The 17,613-nt window shown below is 36.2% G+C and overlaps 1 protein-coding gene across 2 annotated transcripts in view; it reads right to left on the reverse strand.

Annotated features, from left to right (window-relative positions):
* Positions 1 to 17,613, reverse strand: part of PARG (poly(ADP-ribose) glycohydrolase) — a 114,830-nt gene that overhangs the window by 41,560 nt on the left and 55,657 nt on the right. For both annotated transcript variants that reach the window (XM_065922773.1, XM_065922772.1), the window contains exons 10-11: positions 8,579 to 8,658; positions 4,394 to 4,454 (exon numbers count right to left, since the gene is read on the reverse strand). In XM_065922773.1, the coding sequence (XP_065778845.1) occupies positions 4,394 to 4,454; positions 8,579 to 8,658 (141 nt within the window). The remainder of the gene's footprint in view (positions 1 to 4,393; positions 4,455 to 8,578; positions 8,659 to 17,613) is intronic.

Consider the following 17,613-nt stretch of genomic DNA (forward strand, 5'->3'; position numbering starts at 1 on the left):
ATATCCAGGAGTTTATTGTATTTTTTAGATTTCACATATAAGTGATACGATACAGTATTTGTCTTTCTCATCTGACTTATTTCACTTATTAGCATAATGCCCTCTAAGTCCATCCATGCTGCTTCAAATGGCAAAATTTTGTTCTTTATGACTGAGTAGTATTCCAGTGTGTGTGTGTGTGTGTGTGTGTGTGTGTGTGTGTGTGTGTGTGTGTGTGTGTGTGTGTGTGTGTGTGTGTGTGTGTGTGTGTGTGTGTGTGTGTGTGTGTGTGTCAGTCATAACTTCTTTATCCTTTCATTTCTTGATGGACACTCAGGTAGTTTCCATATCTTGGCAACTGTAAATATACTATGAACATTAGGGTGCATGTATCTTTTTAAATAAGCTTTTGGCTTCTTTTGGATATATACCCAAGAGTGGAATTACTGGGCCATATAGTAGTTCTATTTTTTAGTTTTTTGAGAAATGACCATACTGTTTTCCATGGTGGCATTACCAGTTTAAGTGTCTCCTCTTTAAAAGTTGAAAAATTTCTCCAAGTGTTTTTAAAAATTAAGATCTAAGAAATGTTATTATTATGCTAGAGCTGGCAACCTAAGGAAAAATATAGAAAAAACTGACCAAAAGAATTATATACAATGCTCAGAGGGGCTCTATTTTCACTAGTTTGGAAACTGTGTATATGTGTAGGGGGGTGTCTTAATGACATGCTACAGAACTACTAAAGAAATCCTCATCTATGGTAATTTTATATAAATGAAACTGACAGGTAAGTGTAGTGCCTGTAAGTCACAATTATTTTCTTTCCTTTTCATAAACCATGGTCACTAAGGTGTATATGGGGTTCAGATAAACTACCCCCAAATTTGGCACCCTGGCATATTGAATATTTTAAGCTGAAGAAGTCTGATAAAATGGCAGAAGCAGAAAGGTCACTCTGACTTTCTCCCCCTCTCATCCTGTTTGCCTGAAACAAGCCATAAAACTCACGTGAGGGACACTACCTATGCCTGGAAGAAAGGAGCATTCTTATCTCTGAAGACAAAGAAATGCCAAGAAGAATTCTAATGATCAGATCTTGCTGTTTCCTGCAGTGTACTATAATCACCCCATGCTCTTTTACACATCATATTCCTGCATGACTGTCTATTCTTCACCAAACCTAGTATAAAAGTACATAGATCTGCTTCTTTGGGTCTTCATTTCCTCATAAAGGTTCCTGTGTCACATAGAACTAATACTAAAAATTCCTTTTTATTAATAGCAGTTGATGATGACATTTTTTCTTAATTTTTTTCTCCTGATTATTAACTGAATAAAAATAAATAAACCATAATAGAATGCAACAGAATGTAACAGATATAAACCCCTAACTTACATAGCATGGCATAAACTTGTTGGAGGGGACTTGCATATTTTTAGAACAATTACATTAAAAAACAACAACAACAACAAAACAATAAAACAATTCAGCTGGGAAGCTCTATTTATTTATTGGGATTTACTTTCATCATGGTATCAATGAGTCCAAATATATTTCTAGTAAGGCTCCAATCCAGGTTATTTAGTGTAGTTCTAAAAGCTTCATTTGTACTCATTTAATCTTCACAACATCCCTGTTACTATCTCCCTTTTACAGAGGAGGAAACAAAGTACAATAAGCATTTAAGTAACCTAATACTAGTAAATCAAGCAACAAAGATCTGAATCCAGAAAGCCTAAGGTAAACTATACTTTTAGAAAAATTACTTACCAAATCTCTTGGAGAAAGTTAGTACCCTAGGTTTCATTCTTTTTAGTTTCCTTGGGGGGGGGGGGCGGGGGGAGGATTCTACTTTCCTAGCTATTTTATTCCAAGGGAGATCATCTGTGAGGATATATGGAAAAGATAAAGCAGCATGATCCAGAAATCTCATCTGTTGTCAACTATTCTCTGTGACTGTAGTTGTCACGTCTCAATAAAATTACAAAGTTGCTAGAAACTAGTTTTTTTTTTTTTTTAATAAGCATCCTTCAACTTCCTAATAGGTTTCCCCTTCTGGCCCCAGCAAATTCTTCACACCACTGCCCCAGCAATTAAATATTATTCTGGTTCTCTGTGATTACTAAGATATTTACTGATAATCACAGGGTTAACTATAATGCCAGAAATTTGGAACTCAGAAAAGCCTCCAGCTTCCTGGCACTCATTTAGCCCTGTACTCTTAGGAAAACTAACAGTCCTCATCTCTTTTTCATCCTCTCTCTTCAAGTGAAAGCATGTTTCTGGTTCTGTGGAATCTTGGAGATGGATTTTAATTACATTCTCCAACTCATTTATGAAACAACGAAAACAGAGATCAATGGAATGAAAAAAAAAAGTTTGAAAAGTATCAAGTTAAATTCTGCCTATCTAGGGCAAGGGGAATATCTTGATCTTACTTAAGGGGCAGAATTATCTTATGGACACAGCAACCTCACCAATCTGTATTTTGACCTATCCCTTCTCTCCCAGATGGTATACAAATAGGTGCCCTTTCACATTAGTGGCCAAACAAATGCCAGATGCAGAGGAGAGATTCTGAGCTAAATTAAAAACAATTCCTCTGAAAGATCTATAAAATCTACACCAAAGCAACATGAATGATACATGTATTCCTATTAGAGACTAATAAAAGAGCTAAGAACACAGCAGATTGTTACTTTTAGTTCTAGGCACCATATTTTAAGAAGGACTAATTGCTTAGGATATGTTAAGAGCAGAGTGTAAAGGGTTTACAATTCATATTACATGTGAAATGAGTAGTTTAACATGTACTTATGTGCATTGTTAGAGGTGGGGGGTGGATCAAGAAAACATTAAGATACATGAAGGAGGGTCAAATGTTAAAGAAAATTAGATTTATTGCAGCTCCAGATAGAAGAACCAGGAATGGGATTTGGCATGGTAGGGAGATTTCTGGAAGACAGACTTCTTCAATGAATTAAACTATCAGATAATAACACAAGCAGCCCACAATGGGAAGAGTGTGGTCCAACAGTGGATTTCCCATCACCAGGGCTGTCTAGTCTCCGCCTGTCATAGGTATTAGAGTTGACTGTTTTTAGTAGGCAGCTGGATCAGATGACTTTCTGGGTCCCTTTCATCTCTAATATGCTATGATTCCAAAATGCTGTACATGGCTCTTCCTTTCTGACTCAATTTTGTTCTTGTTTTTGTCTTTCTTTTGGTTGCTTAATCTTTTATCCACTTCCCTCTGCTATAATAATATCATCTCAGCGATGCAGTCAGCCTCCTAAAGTAAGTTTGTTTTTCTTTCACCTCACAAATAAACATCTTTGATGGATGAAAACATAGGAAAGTCATCTAAGCATATACCTTCTCAACTTAATTCCTTGAACAATAACTAATTCCCTTTCATCGTTAATTCTAAACAAAACAATCACAAACTATGATAAAGATCATTAGAAAGTGAAAATGAAGAGGCACTGGTTAACATGAATGCACATCCAAAATATGCCTTTAGTACATCAGATCATGTCCTCACATGCACTGAAAAAAGTAGAGTCATTCTGCTTTAAGTGCTCTGGGGATTTGTTCCAGGTTAGAACTATTTCAGGGCACTAAGGAACTTACAAATCTGAACAAACTCACATTGGTTACTATTATCCTTAGCATATGCAGGTTAATAATAAGGAAAAAATCCTAGGAAATTAGAAACTTCCACAAAATTGCCATTTCTCTGATGGTAAATTCTTTGGATGGTAAAGGATCTGCCTACAATGCAGGAGACTAGGGTTCATTCCCTGGGTCAAGGAAGATCCCCTGGAGAAGGGAATAGCCACCCACTTCAGTATTCTTGCCTAGAGAATTCCATGGACAGAGGAGCCTGGTGGGCTACAGTTCATGGGGTTGCAAAGAGTCAGACATGACTGAGCAACTAACACACAAACACACGTGGACAAACTCCAAAATTCTTTGTCACTCAGACAAATTCTAAGTAATTACAATTTACACTTTAGTTTAATTTTAAAAATGCACTAATCTTGTCCTCCAGAAAGAAAAGCCATAAAATACAAACACTAACCATATAACTGAGGGTAAGGAGGAATATTAAATATTGGTGTTTAATATTAGTGTCTTCTCACCGAAAACTCCTAAATTCTAAATAGGACTTTGTTTCAGAAGACAAAACTAAGGCAAAAGAGTAGACATGAAAGAGTTGCAGACTGATTCAAAAGGCATGACCTTTCTAACAATGAGAACTATCAATCAAACATTTTAGGAAGAAACTCCCTGGTCCTAGGGCAATCAAGAGACTGGAAGACTATCTTTTCAGGGGCTATAAAATTGAATCCTCTCATGGTGAAAGAGTCCTAATTCTAAGATTACAGAGATTTACATTATTATTACCTTTCCCACTCTGGAAAATCTTCAAGACTCTGTCTTGTAAATGTCACCAACCCAGTGGGTTCTACAAAAGCAATAAAAGAGAAACACATCCAAAATAAGTTTTGAGTTTGAAAAGATTATATATTTAGTAAAAGAATGGGTCTAACAAAGGCTATAAAACTAGTCAGGAAATACTAAGCCTAGTGTTGGAATACAATAGAGGGTTGATTTAAAATAATATCCTTACAGTAGGAATTCTTTCTACAAAATAGTAAGCCCTCGCTAAGACTTCCCTGGTGGCTCAGACGGTAAAGCGTCTGCCTACAATGCAGAAGACCTGGGTTTGATCCCTAAGATCCCCTGGAGAAGGAAATAGCAACCCACTCCAGCACTCTTGCCTGGAAAATTCCATGGAAGGAGGAGTCTGGTAGGCTGTCCTACCATGGCAGGCAAAGAGTCCGACACGACTGAGTGACTTCACTCACTCACTTCACTCAAGGCACAAAACTACACAGATAACAGCACAACAGTGGGATGTGAGTGCTGGTACTTTGTGGTTAAGTTTTCCAAACTGAATATACTTAAAAAAAACAAAAAACCCTGTAGGAGGTGGGGGTGGGGGGCAGACGCATACTGGATGTAGTTTATACAACAAAGACAAGCTGAATTTTAATCTGTAGCATCCTTTAAAAAAAAAAAGTCTTAACCCTAAACCTATTGACTGGTGAATGCCAGTACCTTTATGTGTTTTATAATAAATATGTCTAAGATTAAAAAAAAATTGTTGGCATGTACTTTGAGGTGACACAGCTAAATTCAGGGCTTAGATGATATGCAGTTGCTCTATTTATAAGGCATCTTAGCCAGAAGGAAGAATTACTGTATTCTAAGAGGTTACAGAAGAATGATGACATAGTTTTCAAGGAGCAATAGATATGAGAGGATCAAAATGCAGTAAATTCTAGAGGATAAGATCCTTTTTTGTTAGGTTTACTTTTTTTTTAACTAGTGGCAAAAGCAACAAATAAATCAGCTGGCCAGAAGTAATTTGTTTGATTCAAATCAAAGAACAAACTAAGAAGGCCAGGCCATTTCTGTTTAAAAAAAGAATGCTCTTAAGCAGAGAGAGATATGTCAGGAACTATTAGCGATAATGGTGGTGGAGTCCCAGTGAAAGGCCGGCAATCATTTCATTCCTTTGGATGAGTCCACATTTCTTTGCTCTCAGTCACAATCAGCAACAACTCAAAAATCATATGGGATAGTTACAGTAGAAAACAGAATTTGGTTAACATGAGTTACAAAATATTCTTTAGATGTCTAACTTCCTTTAAGACAAATGGTTAGCATGTTTAAAATTCATAAGTCAAATAATTCAAATACTAGAGAAGCGATTCTATTAATAGGAGACTAAAGTCTATATCATCATTCAGTAATTTAGCAGAAAAATAAGAACATTAAATGGCCCTCATATATACTAGGAGAGACCAAGAAAATTTTAAAAAATGAACATTTCTGGCAAAGCAAGAGAAAAGGCAGAATAATATGACTTTGCTGCTAAGTCACTTCAGTTGTGTCCGACTCCATGCGACCCCATAGACGTCAGCCCACCAGGCTCCCCCGTCCCTCGGATTCTCCAGGCAAGAACACTGGAGTGGGTTGCCATTTCCTTCTCCAATGCGTGAAAGTGAAAAGTGAAGAGTACTGGAGATATGACTCTTTAGATATATATTAATAACCCCCCGAAAAAAACCCTTGAGAACATGCCTATTACCTTTCTTTCATAAAAAGGCAGCTTTTATACCAGAATAGGTCATTTTGGTTAATCAGATATTTCTCTTAATAAACTCACAGTATATACTACATTTGAGTCATCACTTTTTATAAATACTCCATTTATAAGATAGTTTTATCTAAAATTATATCAAAAATAATTCAGAAAGCTGTTTAAAATTATTCAGTCTCAAGAGCCTCACTATAATTATATAGACTGACAACCCTGAAAAGTTGGTCTTGATGGAATTGTATTTTATCAATTCTAAAAAGCATATTATCATATATTAAGTTTCTGAAGCTATGAATATACCTCATATAGTCAAAGGTATCTAGCCATTGCTACTGGTCTGTTTCAAAGCTGAACTTTTCCAAAGAAGATGAACATCTGCTTCAGCCATCTTCTGGGAACACCACCAACTTGAGACTAGTCTGAATTAAACCTTCTGTTGTCAGCTTCTATGGATCACCCTGGTAATAAGACTTCAGGTCCTAGACTTGAAGCTCATGGTTCATATTCTCAGGGAAGACTTTTTTGGTGCCCTCTCTACCTAGGCTGACACCTGCAGTTTCTTTGTTGTCACCTTTCTGCATGGCAAAGTTAATTTCTCACCTATTCTTAGGCTAAAGGTACAGATCTCTGGTGTCCCAGCTTTCTAAGATATCACCTCGAACTTCCTCATCCTGAGTATTTTTTCATTCTTAGTGGTATATAATATAATGAAACTTCTTGTCATAGATCATGTCCTAGAGTTGATGAAATATGGTACTTTAAATAGGTTTCTATAGTTTCTATGCAGTAGAACTTCAGAATTTTATATATAATTATTAAATTGCAAACCTCTCTTTTATTCTACCTAGTATTTCCTTAAGTCTGTAGCTTTATATCCTAAAAACCTATAGCATATCATACTATATTTCTACAAAGAACCAAATTACTGGGTATAGTGAAAAAGTCAGAAAATAAAATGTCTAATTATCATTTATTTTTTCAGTCTTATTCCCAATACTTATGATGATTTATAAAGTTCTAGCTGAAAAAATAAAATTTTAGCATTTTCCTCCAAACACTTAAAATCCTAAAATTTGGAAAGGCAAGTTGGCTTTTAGAGATGACATGCATGATTTGACTTCAGGGACAGAAAAATAAACTTCAAATTATTAAGATATAGTAATGGTATTCATTCTGTTTAGATTTAGGATAGCAAAATATATACTTATTTTTCTAACAAGTTAGTATAAATTTTAACTCAATTTTATGTCTCATAAGTCTTAGTGAACCTTCACTTTCTTTCCTTACTATTTCATTCAGTACAGGGCACAAAACTAAAAATGATAAGCTAAGAAATAAATAGCCCACTATCAAAAGAAGTCTATGAATTTGTCCCTGAAATATCAAAATCCTGATCATCGATTTCTTTTCCTCAAATCTGAACCATGCCCAACAGCAATATGTTCAAAAGGAAAAAAATCCACGATGTGAGATAACTTACTAAGGGAAGGATACGAGAAAAATGACCTTAAAATAATTCAGTAATATTATTATTATTATATTATTCAGTGACATTAATAATTCAGTGTGTGACACTTTAAGACCAGAACTAAAAAGAACTCATTTCACGGGAACAGAGTTAACCTGCTCTACTTAACAAAAGCAAACTTACAATTATTTGCAGGAAAGGCTACCCATGATAATAGCTGACATTTATTAAGCATGTAACTTCTCATTAATACTTAACTACCCTATGAAGTAAATTATCATTATTCTTTTATTTTACAGATGAGGAAACAGCCATTTGGAGATGTTAAAAAAACTTGTCTGCAGTCAACCCAGCTCCTAGGATAAGAGTGGCAACGCCCATCTATTATTAGCTGGTCACTACCAGTGTTGGCTAGATATTCACCACTGCTGTCTCAAGTGCTATGATTAGCCTCTAGGAAAACACGATGGTCAAGGTCCAACAGAGGAAGACAAGATATGTGAACTCTAAGTACAAACACTGTTTCACAGGAACCTGATAAGGGCATAAAGGAGGCACAAAAGAGAGGGATGGTAGGAAGGCAGTGAATTGGTTAGCCTCTGCAAATAAACTAATTATACCAGTCAATGTTTCTTTAAATAAAGAATACCCAAAATATATCTCCCAGTCAATATACTTTCTTTTGAAAGTACTGATTTACTGTTCTTATTCATGAACATTCATTACTTTATGTTATGCTGATCTAATTTCCAAGTACATAAAACCCACACAATGTTTACAGTACACATTTACATATACACACAACATATGCATAAAATTTAGGTTATAATATTACATTACTAGTTTTAATATGGTTTGGGCAGGAAAGTGTACTTTGAACACAATGCTTTTGACCTGTCTGAACTGTCCTCATCAGTGATAAAAATTACAAGTAAGAATGAAAGGAATGTACTTTTCTCTGTGACTCTTCTAAAGTAGCAGAAGAGCGTTTTAAGCTTCTCTGGTTTCCTTGATGAACGTCCCTCAAACAACCTGAAAGAGACCAGAAATGAAAGAGCGTAAAGATGATTTTAAATGCCTTAATGATTCACAAAAAACTAAAATCTATATTGCTAGCAAAACAAAAGAAGTAATTATTCCAGAAGACAATTCTGGAACGACAGAAAACTGGGAAATTGTCTGGATTCAAACAGCATCTGGAGAGGACTGAAAGCAATGAGAATCGGGTTTTCTCAAAGTGTTCACATCAGATGGCACTCTAACAACCACGCTCCTCCAGTCTGTCTTCCTGTGGGGAGAAGGCACCATCTGGTCCCCTAAAGACAATCAGGCCAGTGAGCTAATGCTCATTTCCCCCATGGCAAATATTATTGGCCATAATATTACTAGGTCATTAAATGACTGAACAAAATGGTATCAGGAAAAAAATTCATAAGATTGCTTGGCGGTGGGGGGCAGCTATGACAACAACAAGCAGGTATGACAAGATACTGGCGGACTGACCAATCCTTGGTAATTAAACAAATATACTCTTTGTATGGTAACCAAAACACTGGCTACCCCATGTCATCCGGTTTCCAGCAACCTGGACTTGCACAAGTTAATTTAGTTTTCCTTGAAATGATGTGGCACTGTTATTGGTAACACATAATGCAATTTATCCTGAGGAAAGAAAAGCAAGGCTTTGGAAGTATATGACCTGAGTAAGTAGTTCACCAAAAGATTTCCAACACAAAAGCATGCTTTCAGGCACAATAGCTAGCTTCACAAAGGTATTTAAAAATCATAAAGAAATTCTGTGGCTATAAATGATGAAGTATTAGTCATCTGCCTCTAGTCACATACTCTTGCTTTAAAACCAGAAACCCTTCAAGTAAAAGTTCACTTTAATAAGTGCCGAAATGGTAAAATTTTCCACGATTATAAAAACAAGCTTATGTAACTATGCAGAGAGGGAAAAGTTAATTCTATGAGAAAATCCTATTGAGCAAATGAAATGAATTAGGAAAAGAGAAGGAAATGCAGATGTCAAATAATCCTGTTTTCAACGATCTGAAATTCTTTATTCAGGGTCAATTTCTGAGAAAACAATTTATATAAACCCTTATTTCCTGAAAGAATGCTAAATATCAGAGAGCATTTTAACCAAATCTGAAATCTAATTAATGTTTAAAAATAGTTTGAGTGTCTGTGTGATAATTTTTACTCTTCTAAAAGAATGTATTTTCTAAAATATTTATTAAAAATACTCTTAAAATCTAACTGCCTGATGGAAGAATCTATGAAAACACAGGTTTCAGTTTGGTTTCTTCTGCAATATGTCAGCCAGAATAGTTTGTTTAAATCAAAATGATAGTCAAAATGAAGGAGCCACTTGGCAGTTTAATTAAACATCCTGTATCAAATAAATATGATTTACTAAATGAATACCTTGGGATTCATTGCAAAATCCCTTTCCAAGGTTAGTAGAGGGAAGCAGGATAAATATCAGTATAAACACAGCTTTCATCTTTTTTTTTTTTTAAGAGATGAATTGATGTAGTATACAATTCAATTAAGAGGAAAAAGCTCCTCTTCCACAGAACTGTTGCATAGCGAGTGAAAATGACTACTGCCCTTAAGAAATAATTCCCCCTTATAAAACGCATCCTAAGCTTCAGTATGTGGTCAGTTGTTTATAAAATTACATAAAAGTTCACATATTTCAGAACCATGATGACAAATTATTAACTTTAAGAGACTCTTGGGACTACAGATTTATTACCCTAGCAATATGGACTTTCCTGGAAGGATTATAAGGCTGTTATTATCACCCACTACAAATGAGCACTACTGTTTATTTTTCAGGTCCAAATCTTATAGGTACAAATCAAACAGAATCTCAATACATTCTTTTCCTTTATTGCTCTAATTTCAAATCACTGTGTAACCAAATAAGCTTTCCCATCTTTCTGATGGGGAAATGTGTGGGGTTGAGGTCTGGGACACAACAAGAAGGTAGAACAACAGGAAAGATGAGGCAGGTTTAAAATTCCTGCATCAATTATCAGATTTTGATTTGTAGATTCGTGCATAGCTACCTAAATAAATGAGGAAGCAAGTGAAAATAACATAAAAACACAGGCACTCTATAGGACTGAAAGCTACCAAAGCAATGTACTATCTGAAGGACAGCAGTTACAGGGGGAGGAAGAGACAAAAGTACTGAGGAAAGAGCCCAAGAAAGGAAGAGATAGAAAGATGGGGCTAGCAAGAGAGAAGAGAAAGAGCAGAAACTGGGCTGGAGACAGAGGGAGGGTATGAGAAACAGAAACTCACAGAAAAACACACTCAGAGAGACAAATACAGAAAGCGACAGAGATTCAGAGACTGAGATCTTCTTGTAATAATCAAGCACCACCCAATTTTTTTTAATTCCTCAATACCTTTTTTTTTTTTTTAATTTTCAAATCCAAGGTGTTTTTGGATTTTTGGCTCTGCCACACGGCATGTAGGATCTCAGTTTCAGACCATGGCTTGAACCTGCGTCCTCTGCAGCAGAAGCAGAGTTTTAACCACTGGACTCCCAGAGAAGTCCATGGATATATATATTTAAAGTCATACTTTGAGTCAGCAGGCATCCATGTGAAAATGCACATAAACTAGGCCGTACTATCCCCTCCTCATGTAGGGAAGACATTTTAGCATTTAACCAAACAGTAATTACAGGTTATTAAAGAAAACAAACAGAAAAGGCCACTTAGGCCTTTTGTTCTAAACAAAACTCCTTATTTTCAGTAAGTCAATCAAGGGTCAGCTACATATTAACTGTTTTTCTTTCCATACATATAAAGAAAAACATAGTTTAATAAAATCTTTCCCTGAATGGAATACTGATAACATTACTGGAATTGGATTCTAGACACACACACACATACACACACACACTCCCATGTGATTTCAAGTTAAGGATTAATCCTATTAGTGTACAATAAATCAAACCCAAAGCACTATAACCTCCATTTTAAAGTGGAAGCAAATGATAATCCGGAACCCAGCCAGAAAGTCATTCTTGGCACTGCTGTGAAGCAGGGTGCCATATGGCCCCGGCAGCATTTTCAATCCAGGGAAGAGACAGATGTAAAAGCCTCCTGGGCTGACCACTGTTGCAACCTACAATTAATCTCTGACCATCAGTTTCTAAGCAATTTCAGAAGCATCAATGCTAATCACATTGGAAGCCTTTATAAGAATGTTTAGACCCTGAAAGGCAAGCAGGGGAAAAGGTCAGGTGTGTTTAACATAACTAAACAGGGCTGGAAAAACACAACAATAAATAAAAAAAGGGAAAACTTATTCAATTTATTGACGTCAGCCTTCTATCACATACCCTTACCATTTTTCTTATTCAATTAACTAGTCCTAACCTTTTAAGACAAAATACACGCACACACATACACAACTCCCAACTGGCAGAAACTATAATCATAAATAGCAACTATGCAAAAAAGAAACATGCCAACAACAAAATGCTCCATAATCTGCTTACCAAATGGCTCATCAAATTAGGTACTTGATTGTTCATAAGCCACAAGAAAAAGGGGGAACTACTGGTTGTTTTTCATTTATGGAGCACACTCAGAGCATCTGCTCTTGGGAGGAAGTGAGACATAATGAAACAGCACTAAGTTTGAACAGAAGACAGTGTTCAAGTCCCACTTCTGCTACTTAAACTCTTATTTGATTAAAAATGCAACTGGGATGCTGTAAGCTTATTTCCCTCATGGTCATTTTAGATTGGAAATAATTCTTACAGATCAAGGATTATTTCTAAGGATAGTTCTAATTTCTGACTAGCTATAAGGTAAAAAACGCCAACCATACCCTGAGTTTTGAACTCCAATTATATCAGTTAACTTGGTAAAGTAAACTACCCTCTCTAAGTCTCCAACTCCTCCTCTGAAAAATAAGAAAACAATATTGAATTTATAGGGACTGATATGAAGACTAAAAAAATAACAGTACAGTCACTGGTACATGGCAGGCACTTAAAAATACTAGCTATTAGATATTTTTATGCAAAAACTTCAGATAATGATGAGTAAGTAAAGGACAGAATAAGTCATTACATAATGCCCAGCTTAAAAAAACTCAACACTTATTTACATAAAACACTTACACTGTTCTAATCCATATTCTCTTCATTAAGAAAAATGGCTCAGCCTCTTTTCCCATCAAGCCTAACCTGCTGACACTCAGAGCCAACCAGCTCAGTCTACAGGATACATGACCATGCACAGTGAAAAGAGATAACAGGACGTTGCCAAGACCAGCATTCTCCTGTCAAAAGTTTAGATGACAAACAAAGATGCTTTAAAAATAAAACATATATTAAAATTAATATAAATTCTGGTTATGGCAGCAGGAAATGAGAAGTCACAGAAGTCAAGGCTTCCCAAGACCTCTTGACTTCTACCTGTCAGTCATCCCAAACCTACGTCCATTTCACTGCTGAGGAAAGAAGGCTGTCAGTGTTGCAGCCATCAGAGGGCCCTGCGTACTTGTGTTTCTTCTACATGCCGAACGGTCAGCCGAGAGTGAAGGGGAGGTGATGATACTGTGTTTACAGGGCTGTAATTTAATTAGGAAGGAAGAAGTTACCCACACTAGCTATTTTGGAAAGTCTCAAAATCTCTGTGGGATTCTACTCTCAAAATCAAATTACAAAAACTGTCTACTTTTTTCTTAACCATTTCTGATAATTGACTTGTTCTTCCTATTTAACTGATATTTCTTCCGACTAAAAAAGTAACATATGATCATTACAAAAGCAATCTGAAAACATATAGATGTGTATGAAATGTGTTTATCTCACCACCCAATGGTAATCACTTTCTTGTCAGTCCATTTTCTATGCACATACATTTATTATGTATAGGGATAAACACAAAGTATATTAATAGATACAGATATTTTAACATAATTGAGATCACATTTTATATACAATTTTTTATTTCTTTTAAAAACCTACAATTACTGAATCTAACCACACATAACATCTGTTCCCTTTCTTGTGTTTTTCTTTGTTTTACTTAATGTGGAATGTATATTTATAGTTACCAAGAGAGAACCTTAAGCTTTTCTGAGAAAAGGGCTACAAATATTTAATCAAGATATAGCACTGAAGTTATCTGTGACAAGTTTAAATACTGAATTCTTAATGAGTAAAATTTAATGTCTGGAATTTGCTTTAAAATATTCTAGGGAAAAACAAAGTGGGGTTAAACAGGTGAAAAAAAGAGAAAAATCAGATACTGTTAAGTACTGAAGTTGGGTTATCTTTAAAAATACTCATAATACAGTTTAAAAATAATTTATCTAGAAAAGAGGCTTTCTGAACTGATTCACAATTCTTATCAAAAAATTTAAATCTGTTTAAATCAAAGAATCTTCTGAGAAAGTTTATAACTAAGACCTCAAAAGTTTCTTAGGAACCATCAAGATATATTACTAGCTGACTATTCATTCTACAGAAACAAACTCTAAGTGGTCACTGGAACACTAATTCTAAACCATTATTAGAGCTACTTCTTACCAAAACTCAGAATAACAACTCCAAAATCACTGGGATTGTCTTTGGAATTCCAGATTGAAATTTTATAATTTATAGCGTCTCTGACAGATCCTAGAGCTGACCAAACATTTATTCCAAATAAACAGGCTACTTACTCCTTGGAGAATCCTTATTACTATAATACTCTTGATGGAAATAGATAATTATATTTCTGCAAAATTAAATTTCCACATCTTTACTTACATACAAAACTTGACCATTTCCTTTTCTATATTAAAAATGAAAATCTGTGAGAGATAAATAGCTCGTAACTAACAGTGAGTCTACTTGTAAAGAAACATTCTTTAATAATTTTTCAAATAGGCAGAAAAGTTGTAATTAATAAACAGGTTCTTTATACAACTGCAATTGCAGATATCAAGATTCTTTGTTTTCTCTTAATCCTATCCCAAATACTAAAGAAATCAAAGGTAAAAAACATTTAATTATATGTGGCCTAAAAATAAAACATCTCATAATTCCTAAGAATACAATGCAGTTTGAAAAGTAAAAGACCGCGGCGCGGCGCACCCCGCCGCGCGTCGGGACCGGGGTCCGGTGCGGAGAGCCCTTCGTCCCGGGACACGGGGCGCAGCTGGAAAGGCGGCCACCCCCTCGCCCGTCACGTACCGCACGTTCGTGGGGAACCTGGTGCTAAACCATTCGTAGACGACCTGCTTCTGGGTCGGGGTTTCGTACGTAGCAGAGCAGCTCCCTCGCTGCGATCTATTGAAAGTCAGCCCTTGACACAAGGGTTTGTACAAAAAAGAAAGAAATGGTTTTTTTGGGTTTTTTTTATTTTCTTTTTTTTTTTGGTAAATTTCTTTTTCTTTAAAAAAAAAAAAAAAGAAAGAAAAGTAAAAGACCACACACTGAGATCAAGCCAACGAAGTTATAGTCATAGCACGCTGCCACTAACCAGTCACTTAATTTCTCAAATGTTTCATCTATAAAGTTTACCTTCATTTATTCAACAGGGATTTACTGAAGGACTACAATGCATAAGATTTTGTGAAAACAACAAAGAACAGAGCAGATAAGCTCTCTGTCCCACTGAAAGGATTAAACAAGCAATTATAACAGTCAGGTAGGCAGTACAGTAGGAAAAGTAGACGACACTAAGGCACACACCTGATTGCACAAACCTAGGAAGCACCCTGGAGGCCTCTCTTCAGACACCCACCAATCTGATCCATCACAATCACATTGACTTCTTTTTCACAAGTCTCCCCAGCTTCACCTCCACAACTACACTATTCCAGCTACCATCTTCTCTTTCCTGCAGCATGTAGTAGTTGGCCCCTCTCCACTGGGTCCCCCTTTGTAGTCAAAACAAATGTTTCAAAATTTAAACCTAATCAAGTGCACCAGCCTCCCTCTCCCCCTATAACAAGTCCTTTAATGACTTCCTATTGCCTTAGGATGGCCTCCCCAGCACAGCCCACTGGCCTCAACTTGCTTCTGCAGCTTCTCCTGTCTCCAGGCTGCAGCCACCCTGGCGTTCTCAGCCCCCGGCAGGCTGCGTGCAGGCTGCCACAGTTCCTGAACAGGCTGTGTCCCTTTGCCCAGAATGCAATCAACTTTCCTTTCTTCCTGGGTAAAAATACTCCTGCTCACCCTTTCATACTTAGTTCAAAAGATATTTCCTCAAGGAAGGTTTTCCTTATTGGATTATATCCTTCTCTAATACAGTGTCATAATGCTGTGCACCTATTCTTTATATCAGTGGTCCCCAGCATGGAAGGAATAAGTGGAAGACAACTGGTTATGTCTGCACCAGGGACCAGTTTTGTGGAAGACAACTTTTCCATGGACCTGGTCAGGGGCATGGTTTCGGGATGATTCTCATAAGGAGCATGCAACCTAAATCCCTCACACAGGAGGTTTTACACTCCCATGAGAATCTAACAGCACCGCAGATCTAACAGGAGGTAGAGTGCAGGCAGTAACGTGCGTGATGGGGACTGGCTGCAAATACAGATGAAGCGTCACTTGCTCACCTGCCTGTTGCTCACCTCCTTCTTTGCAGCCCAGGTTCTAACAGGCCACAGTGGGGGTGGGGACTCCCGCTTTATACAACATAAGTACGTACAGGCTATTATAGCAAGCCAGAGCAGAAGCACATCTATCCTGGCAGGACAAGAGCTATCAGAAACAGGCAAATGTCAGGTAAGGTTTAAAAGAGGAATAAAAGCCATGTGAAGGAAAGAAGGGCACAGAAATCAGAAACTGGCCTGTCCCTTTTCTCGTAACCTAAAGGTACTTAACACACTGTGAACACTGCAACTGCTCACTGTACACATGAACTAAACTAAATGACTAAACACTATTCTCTTAAAATTAGCCAACACATCAATTTGGGAAATCAGGCTAAAAACATGCCCTTCACAAGTGGTATTTACACAACCAAAGATATGATATAAAATGAATACAATCTTCTTGATATTTTAAAGAAACTCTCTTATTCAAATCATTCATTACTTATTGTCTCACTTCTCCTTAGTACTGCTGTGAAAAAACTGTATGCAAAAACAAAGATTTTCATTGATATTTTAATGTTTGAAAGCACTACAAATATTGTCTAAGAATTATTACAGCATAATAAGTATTCCTGTATTCAAATCATGTTTTACTTTCATTTGTCAAACAAAGTAAAATACAATAAACATACCAAAGTGTGCTACTTTTAATAAAAATTTATATTAAGTACTAATAAGATAAATTTTAGAATTTTTCTCATCATAAGAGAGAGAAGCATCTGGGATAACTTTCTATGTCATTGCAAAGAATTGTGACTTCATTTCTCCGCTGGCTTGTGGAGTTGTCAGAAATGCTGTCTATATAAAGTAAGTGGCATTGTAAATAATGACACTCTATGGGAATTCCCTGGTGGGTTCAGTGGTTAGAACTTGGTGCTTTCACTGGGTTTGATCCCTGGTTGGGGAACTAAGATCCCACAAGCTGTGCAGCTTGGCCAGAAAAAAGAAAAAAAAAGGAAAAAGAAGAAGAAACAGTGACACTCTAGTAACATTGAGCAACCTATAAACTAGATCTTAGTCTCCAAGTACCATTCTCCAATAAAAGGAGAACCAGGATTCCTTGAGAAAATTGGCTGATTCTACAGTTGGGTAATATAAAACATAAGATGAGCCTGGCACCTCATAAGGCCAGAAAGTGAAAAAAAAACTTAAAAAAAAAAAAGGTCGGGGGCTTTTTAAAAGAACACAGATGCCAACCTGAAGGAGCTCTAATGGCCAAATGGAATAATATTAACTCACAGAATAAAATATATGTAAGTCCATTTTGATACTAAAATTGGGTAAGAAGGGATAGCTCTTCTTTACAATAAAATTTCAATAAATGTAGAAGGAAAGAGAGAAATAAAAAAATCACAA

This window comes from Muntiacus reevesi, chromosome 2, assembly GCF_963930625.1.
Source record: "Muntiacus reevesi chromosome 2, mMunRee1.1, whole genome shotgun sequence".
Classification (NCBI taxonomy): Eukaryota; Metazoa; Chordata; class Mammalia; order Artiodactyla; family Cervidae; genus Muntiacus; species Muntiacus reevesi.